The 9,763-nt window shown below is 33.6% G+C and overlaps 1 protein-coding gene across 1 annotated transcript; it reads left to right on the plus strand.

Annotated features, from left to right (window-relative positions):
* Positions 1-6,429: 6,429 nt before the first annotated feature.
* On the plus strand, positions 6,430-9,064 carry LOC141601896 (uncharacterized). The gene is made up of 4 exons (XM_074422204.1): positions 6,430-6,784; positions 6,896-7,219; positions 7,409-8,284; positions 8,748-9,064. The coding sequence occupies exons 1-4, from the start codon at positions 6,430-6,432 to the stop codon at positions 9,062-9,064; spliced, it is 1,872 nt and encodes a 623-aa protein (XP_074278305.1).
* Positions 9,065-9,763: the final 699 nt, after the last annotated feature.

Below are 9,763 nucleotides of genomic sequence, written 5' to 3' on the forward strand. Positions count from 1 at the left end.
GTTGTGAATGTGGCTGCTGTTGTTTTTGTGTGTGTGGAGTGGTGGTTGTTGGACTATGGTGGTGGTTCGGGTGGGTGTTGGTGGTGGGTTAGGTGGTGGCTCTAAAGTTACATTGATTTTGACTAAAATTGCATCTTTTACATTGATATGGACTAAAATTACACTCGGACTAAAATTTTACTAAAGTTTCGACTCATTACCATTAAAGTTTCATTCGCTTAGTATTAAAATTTTATTTATAAATAGGTAAAATTAAATAAATAATAGTCACAATTACATTATTTCATAAATTCAAATTTTATATTAAAATTAACTTAAAAAACTGAAGTTACACTTTTAAGTGTTAAAGTTTCACTCGTTTAACATTAAAGTTCATTTATAAATGTGAAAAAATTAAATAAATAGTAGTCACAATTACACAAAATCAAATTTTTACATTAAAATGGCCAAAAAAAACTAAAGTTATACTTTTTAAGCGTTAAAGTTTCACTCGTTTAATATTAAAGTTTCATTAATAATTAGAGAAATTAAATAAAAAGTAGTTACAATTGATAATTTCATAAATTCAAATTTTTATATTAAAAATGTCCAAAAAAAATTAAAGTTACACTTTTAAGCGTTAAAGTTTCATTCGTTTAACATTAAAGTTTCATTCATAAATTAGTGAAATTCATAGTTTTATATTAGAAATTGCCTAAAAAAAACTGAAGTTATTTTAAACATTAAAGTTATAATCATAAAGAATTAAAGTTACAATTATAGATTAAAGTTTCAATTTTAAAACATTAAAGTTTCATTCAAAAATTGTTTAAAGTTTCAAATCTCAACCATCAATCTTAGAAGATCTAATGGCTAGGAGTAGGACTTAGGGACTCACCATTTTAGGTGGACTCATTTGAACTCTACTATATATATATATATATATATATATATATATATATATATATATATAGAGAGAGAGAGAGAGAGAGAGAGAGAGAGAGAGAGAGAGAGAGAGAGAGAGAGAAGAGAGAGAGAGAGAGAGAGAGAGAGAGAGTCCCTTATATGTATATAAGTCCATAAGTTCTATTAAGGGCCCTTGGATGGTGAAAGTGAATGGCCAAGATCAACCCCAAAAAAGTGTGTTTAATGGCTAATCTCACCATCTCTCTCCTCCAGTGGCGGATCTTGGTCAAATTTTCAAGGGGGCCGATTTTAATGAAGTAGTAAAAGCGAGTTAACATATTTCGTGGTTTTTATAGTAGAATCATTCATTTTTATATGCTTATTTCTCCCTATATTATCTCTGGAAATATAGGCTAATTTCTTAAAATGTGCTCCTTCAATTCTTAGGAATACATTTCTCATTGTGAATATGATGATATATATTTCATAATTTTTCATCTTACTTTTTCCAAAATTAAACGGAAACAAATTACAATTAAAAAGGGGGTGAATTTCCAATATTTTTAATGCAAGTAATTCTCAAGTTTTAGGACATTCACTTTAATCTTTTATACTTATATGATACGAGTAATATATATTAAATGAAAATATAATGAGATGATAATCATGTCAAAAGAACTTTTTCACCAAAATCATGTAAATTTTAGAGTTTTTTTTTAAGGAACATATGCCTCTAATGAAAATGATCACATAATATTACAGTATAAGACAATCTCGTACTATGAGACAATCTCTTTGTATAAAAAATACTCATTTTTATTCTTTAATTATTGCACATGTTATATACGGAATATTACTACGTATAATGTAAATTAGTGAGTCTAATAGGATAATAACGCACCAAAATAAATGAACTTGTAACAATAATTATTATAGGAGAAGGTTTTACGGTAATAACTAAGACGGTCCATTTGTATAAAAATCACTTATATTAATAGCAATAAATTAATGATTTTTTCCCTAAAAAGACCGTCTCATAGTGTGAAACTGTCTTAGTATTCATATTTATTACCCGCACACTGTTATGTATGTGAGGATATGAAAAAAATAGGTTGGAATTTTATGATGAACCAATGAATGATGCATTTAGTCTTGCATTCTTATATGTAGGGCTTTGAAATGAGAAAAAAATATTAACAGAATAGTAAATTGTGAGTTGCTAATATTCATAAGGTTTAGGGGGGGCCAGCTGTATTGCTTTTATTTGATTGGCTCATTTGCCATTGAAATTTAGAGTTTAGGATAGATGGAAGGGGGGCCTGGCCCCTGCGCACAAAGTAAGAGATCCGCCGCTGCTCTCCTCCCTCACTAATCCACTCTAATTAATCACTAATTTACTATATATTTGTTTTCCACTCACCCATTTCTCTCTCATCTTACACATTTCACTCCTCTCTTCTCTCAAACCCCAACAAAAAAAAACCAAATAAATAAAAAAACCCAAAAAATCCAAATAAATAAAAAAACCCAAAAAATCCAAATAAATAAAAAAAACCCTAAAAACCCAAATAAATCAAAAACTTCTCTTCCTCATACACCACCACCCCACCCGACACCACCCACCACCCACCGTCCCGCCACCGCCGCAAATCAGTAACATTTTTTTTTTCCAGATTGTGGGTCTCTTTTTTATCGTCTTTTTTTTTTCCAGTATTTGTGTTAAATTTGTTGTTTGGAGTTTTTTTATTTATATTTGTTAATATTAATCTTAGATATATTAAATTTATTATAATTCATATTTTGACATTTTAAATATCGTCTAGTTTTTTATTTTTTCAAATCTCGTCTCGTTAAAATTCGTCTTGTTATATAAATTTTGCAGTTTTACTATTTAAATTTCAATATGTATTTCAAATCTTTAGTAGCGTATAACTTCAATGTCTTGTTTTATAAATTATTTAAAAGGGTTTTTTGATAACTAATACCTTTGTACTATACTGTTTTAAGAACTACAATCAAAATAATTTTCGTTTAAAAATTACTCCCAGTAAGTTTGAATTTTTTAAAAAACACTACCAAATCTCATCCAAACCTCAGTAAAACACAATCTCAGCCATTTATTTTTGACTTTTCATCTTAAGTTGTACATTTTATCCCTTTAACACTACCAACACTACCCTTTACCAATCATTTTGGGGCAAAATCACTTTAACCTAGTTTCATCTAATTCACCTATCTAAGATAAACAAGTTGCTTAAACTTCATCAAAGTAACCGGTTAAAGCGATAAAATTTACTACTTAAGATGAAACTTCAAAAATAAATGGCTGAAATTGTGTTTTATTGGATTTAGATGAGATTTGGTAGTGTTTTTTTAAAAAAATCAAACTTATTGGTAGTAGTTTTTAAATGAAAATTATTTTGGTAGTAATTCTTAAAACAGTGTACTACAGAGGTAGTAGTTATCAAAAAACCCTATATAAAATCTCGTCTTGTTAAAATTCGTCTTGTTATATAAAATTTTCAGATTTAGTATTTAAATTTCAATGTGTATAACTTCACTGACATTATACATAACTCCAATTCACATTATGTATAACTTCAATGACATTATGTATAACTTTAATCCACATTATGTATAACTTCAATGGCATTATGTGCAACTTCAATGCACATTGTGTATAATTTTCAGATTTAATATTAAAACTTCAATGTGTATAATTTCACCGACATTATGTATAACTTTAATCTACATTATGTGCAACTTCAATGACATTGTGTGAAACTTCACTGACATTTGTACAACTTCAGTGGGCTTTAGTGACATTAACTTCAATCTCATCTTGTTATTGTGTTGGTTTCAAATCTGAATTTATATTTGGACTAAAGTTATACGAAAAATTACTAAAGTTACACTATTATGGACTAAAGTTACACAAATTTGGACTAAAGTTATACAAAAAAGGACTAAAGTTACACTATTATACACCAAAGTTATAATATTAAGGACTAAAGTTACATTCTTAAAGCACTAGAGTTACACTATTTTGAATATATAAATTGCATTTGTATAATTTTAAGTCAAGATTGTGTAACTTTAGTCCATATTTGTATAGCTTTAATCCAAATTTACAGGTAAAACTTTATTTCTTGAGAGTGATTTTTTTTTTTTTTTTTTTTTTTTTTTGAGAAAAGATCATTATCATTAATAAAAAGTCATACGACATCTACAAGCTCAATCGGATACAAATCGATTACAACCATAGGAAATAAATTCTTGTTCAAAGAATGAAACACTGCAACAGAGTCTCTATCATCGATTCGTCGCAAAAGGCTTTCATCCATAAGTGGGTCTGCGAATCTTCCTTGACGAGTATCCATTTCTTCTGACGTGATTGTTTGTAGCCATGAATCGGGCAAAATATGTAAAACCATATAACGATCTATAACAACGCTGATCTTCTGCTGACTTATTAGAAAACTGCAAACGAACCAGAAAACGAAAGCTCACAAACTGAGAGAAGGACACCACCGATAGACGGGGACAGAGCCATCAGAAAGAGAGATGAAACAAAAACGAAAGCGGAAATTAAACAAAAACATAAAGGAGACAAAGCGGAACACAGGAAAAAAAACGGAAGCCACCGCCTCCCTACCAACCCACAACACCGCCAGATCCAAGCACCACCCTGCCACACCACCTCAACAAACTCGTCTGATAAGACCCGAACAACCCACATACACCACGCAGACCGAGAGGAACGGGCAGACCCGTACGATCCAGAACCGGGTGTGGGTAAGAAAGGGGAGGAGAGTTAATCAGAAGAGAGGAGACAGGTCGCCGGAGAAAGGTCTTGAGAGACCCCATCCCTTTAGTCATATTGAAGAGACCCAATTTGATTAAGTTAGTGTTGATGATGCCTTAAGACAAATTAATCTCATTTATTATTTAATTGTGTGCCTCTTAAGTTTAACCATGTAGCATGAAGCTCCAATTGTCAATTCAAGGTTATCAAGAATGTCATCATGAAGATCAAAGATGAAGATTGTCATTATTGCTAAAGTCATGTGTTGTAAGGTGATCGCTTAACACGAATTTACGTTTAGGTGCAAAAACAACAGTTCAGTCAACAGTTAATTAAGGCTCGTCTTTGAAAGAAATATTTCGAAAATATTTGAATCTTTGTTAAAATGCTTTCAATGTTCACAAATGTTTTCTGGAAATATTTTGAAGTCTTTTAATGAAAATTGAGCTTTTAATGACTTGCTAAGGAGTTTGCTTGCACAATAAGACACTTATTATAAATGTGTTGTTTGCTTTTACATTTATGGAAATGTTTATGGTTCCCATAAACACAACCATTTATGCTTGTTTCTTGTTGAAAAACCCAGCCTATTTTTGTGTGTGTGCACAATCTGATTTCTTGCAATCTTAGGCACCGATTTCTTGAGGAAGAATACTCGATTGCTTGGTGAAGATTTCGGTTGGCTTGTGCATGTTGCCCAAGCAAAATACTTACAATATTTTATTCACTTGTGCTTATGAGTGTAAGATATTTTAATGTGTAAAGTATACTACTTGAACATTATAATTAGCTTGGTTAATTCATTTTTACAAGTGTGCAATAACGAGTTTTAAACTGAAAAATACTTAAGCTTTCAATCAAGTAAATTAACTTTGCAAAACCGTTTATCATTTCAAAATCTTTGAATCATTTTGCAAGTTTGTTTATTTATCTTTTGAGTCTTTTATTGAGTTTGTTGTTGCACCTAGTCGTTTAATCGTGTTCAAGGATCCCGTGTTTTGTACTTAAACTTTATCTCCTCCATTCAATTAAGTGAACAACATTGAGATAAGTGGAGTCTTGTAACAATCGGGTAGAACCAAACAAGTCTTAGGATAGAGTTATCCTTAAGCATGAAGTCTTCGAAGCAGAGTAGCTTTTGAGCATGAAGTCTTTCGGTGGAGTAGACCAAAGCAAAAGCCTTATTGCGGAGTAGCTTTAAGCATGGAGTCTTTCGGCGGAGTAGCCCAAAGCAAAAGTCTTGGAAGCGGAGTAGCTTTTAAGCATTAGAAACCGGAGTAGGTTGGGGAGTTGTTTTATTATTCGGGGTAGTCTCAGTTTGTATGAGTTTACTTCTGAGACGTTTAATAAAATAGTGCTGGACGTAGGTCGCGGAGTAGTGACCGAACCAGTTTTAAAAACATCGTTTGTCGTGTCTATTTTGTTTTATTTCCACTGCACACTCTACTCACGTTTTTATCTACAGAATCAACTGTTGAGTACACTGTAACTTCTGCTTGCTGAATCGTTGTTGAATACTTCTAACTCTCTAGTTCTAAGTATCGACTTTTCCTTTCATCTAAGCATTGTTTAAAGTGTTTAAGAGTTTTAAAAGAAGCTTTCATTAAGCTTAAATTTTTAATAGACACCTAATTCACCCCCTCCCCCTCTTAGGTGCTCTTTCCCGTGACTCTTCAATTGGTATCAGAGCCTTGTGCTCTTGATAGCTGGTTAATTACCAGAGAGTTGATCCTATAGTCATGGACGGGAAACATACTAAGTACCCTATCTTCAAAGGGGATAACTACTCCGGGTGGAAGCACCGTATGGAACACTACGTCAAAAGTACGGATTATGAGTGTTGGGTCATTATTCAAAAGGGTCTCCTTGCTATAACGGTTACTGACTCTGATGGGAACAGTGCCGTAAAAAGTGAGGAAAGTTATGTCGAGGCTGACTATCGTAAAGTCGAGAAAAATGCTAAAGCCATATCCATTCTTCAATATGGCATTGGTGAACAAGATATCAATCGCATCTCCGGATGTACCTCGGCTAAAGAGATTTTGGACATCTTAAACCTTGCATATGAAGGAACGTCTCAAGTCAAGAAGCATTGTATTGACCTTCTCATGCAACAATATGAGATGTTCAATATGATGAAAGATGAGTCAATCAATTGTCTTTCTTCTCGCTTTTCTAGTATTGTCAATGAACTTAAGGGTCTAGGTAGAGAGTTCGAATCCGAGGATATAATCCGAAAGATCCTTCGTAACCTAAGTGATAAATGGCAACCGAAGGTGACGACTATTGACGAGGCAAAAGATCTGTCCAAATTGTCCCTCAATGAGCTTATGGGTTCACTCATGGCACACGAGTTAAGTCTCGCAAAGCGCTCGGGTGAAAGTTCCAAAGCTAGAGGTTTTGCTCTCAAATCAATCTCAAGTGATGAGGAAGATGATGGAGATGACGAACAAGCTATGTACTCACGTAACATGGCGGACATGATCAATAGTCACAATCCTAAGAAGTTCAACAATGCTAATAGAAAACGTTTTCAAAAGAAGAGATCTTATTCCACGGTGGCTTGTTTCAAATGTGGTGAGAAAGTTCACCTTATCAAAGATTGCCCCAAGTGGAATGAGTTCAAATCTAGAGAAAAACGAGATTTTGCAAAGAAAGATTTTAAGCATAAAGTCATGTCTGCAATATGGGGTGTATCTGATTCCGATGAGGATGAAGTCCTTGAGGAAGAATTAGATGCCAAAGTTTGCATGACAACTCGTCTTGATCTTGACGTACCCATGTCTTCAAAGAAAGAATCCACACTCTATCTTATGGCTCACTCCGACGACTCCAGCGATGACTCTGACACCGAGGTAATAAATCTCAAGAACAAGGTGAGAACTCTTTCTAAAGATAAGCTTTGTTTGATGTTTGATGATGTACTTGATAAGAGTCTAGCTAAAAACGATAAACTCTATGACTTGCAAACTCAAATTGAGGAAATTGCTGAAGAAAATGTTGGTCTTAGAGAGTGTCTAGATGAGATAAAAGAAAGTAACATCATTCCATCACTCAGAAAAGAAATTAAGAAATTGAGGAAAGAAAACCTTGCTCTCACGAATATTTCTAGCTCATCAAAATCAACAGTTGCCTCAACTGTTGTTTCTGATGTTGAAAAACAAAACGAGTCTTTAATTATTCAAGTTGATATTTTGATTAAAGAACGAGACTCACTTCTAGCTGACCTTACCTCGTGTCGACATGATAATAAGCAACTTGAACAAATTGCAATGTTGCTTAGTGATGAATGTAGTCATGCTAAATCCGCTTTCGACAAAGTAGGCAAACTAAATCTTGACCATCTTGCTAAAATTGAAACATTGACCAAAGAGTTGCATGATGCTAAAGAGTTTTACAGGAAATGGGAAGGTAGCCAAAACATTTTAGACTCCCTCATAATTCAGTCCCAAAAATCTGAAGAGAAAGCTGGACTTGGTTTCAAAAGTAACAGTTCAGTGAACTGTAACTTCCGAAACCAGGAACCAAGCAAAACTGATTTTCGAAGGAGAAAATATGTAGGCCTTCCTGAGTATATTATTTGCAACTTTTGTGGTAAGACCGGTCATGTATTTAATGGTTGTCATAACAGATTAAACGACTTAAATAGGAACATCAAGGTTACCAAAAAGGAGTGGGTTCGCAAAGATTTGATTAACAATACAACTCACAAAAAGGGATCCAAATTCGTTTGGATTCCTAAACTAGCCTCTTGATTTCTTATAGGCATTAGTGAGAGGCAGCAACAATTGGTACTTGGACAGTGGATGTTCACGTCATATGACGGGAAGTAGAAACCAATTTCTCTCACTAGAAGCCTACAATGGTGGCACCGTGACGTTTGGTGACAATAAGAAAGGTGAAATTATTGCAATCGGAAAGGTTGGTAAGTCATCGTCATAATGTGTCGACAAAGTGTTGCTTGTCAAAGGTTTGAAGCATAATCTCCTTAGCATATCTCAATTGTGTGATAATGGTAATATTGTTGAATTTTGTGCTAGTGAATGTCGTGTCTTAGATGGTAATATAAGGGAAGTTGTTCTAGAAGGAAAATGTGTTAAAGATGTTTACTTGACTAATCTTTTTGCATTGTCTAGTCGTACCATGTCTTGTATGAGTGCTTTGAAAAAGAACGACCCATGGCTTTGGCATAAGAGATTAGGTCATGTAAATGCTAGAACATTGAACACCCTTAAGCGACTTGACTTAGTCGACGGCATTCCTAACAAAAAATTCGACTTTAATAGTTTGTGTGATGATTATGCTAAGGGGAAGCAAGTAAGAAGCTCCTTTAAATCCAAAAAGTTCGTTAGTACATCTATATCTCTTGAGTGACTTCATATTGATCTATGTGGTCCAATGCGTGTTAGAAGTAAAGGAGGTAGTCGTTTCTTATGTGTGATTGTTGACGATTTTTCACGATTTGTTTGGCTTCTCTATTTAAGTTCTAAAGATGAAGTATTTGATGAATTTTTAATTTGGTTGAAAAAGGTCCAAAATAAATTTGATAAAAAGCTCATATCCTTGAGATCCGACCATGGAACCGAATTTAAAAATTCCTCATTTATTACTTATTGTGATTGAGCACGGTATTAGCCATAACTTTTCCACACGTGCTACACCTCAACAAAACGGGGTTGTAGAGCGTATGAACCGTACACTTGAAAACATGGCTAGGACTATGCTCATTAGTAGTAAGTTGGCAAAGAATTTTTGGGCCGAAGCCGTCAACACATCATGTCACATTTATAACCGTGTTATGATCCGAAAAATGCTTAACAAAACACCCTACGAGTTGCTTAAAGGAAGAAAGCCTAATTTATCCTATTTGAAATGCTTTGGAAGCAAATGTTTTGTTCACAACAATGGAAAGGATAATTTGGGTAAATTCGATGCTCGTAGTGATGAGGCCGTATTTGTCGGTTATTCAGATCGTAGCAAGGCTTATAAAGTGTATAATAAACGAACCATGAAAATGGAACAAAGTGTGCATGTCATATTTGATGAGTCTAGTCTTTTTTATTCTAATACACA

The sequence above is a fragment of the Silene latifolia genome, chromosome 9 (genome assembly GCF_048544455.1).
Source record: "Silene latifolia isolate original U9 population chromosome 9, ASM4854445v1, whole genome shotgun sequence".
NCBI lineage: Eukaryota > Viridiplantae > Streptophyta > Magnoliopsida > Caryophyllales > Caryophyllaceae > Silene > Silene latifolia.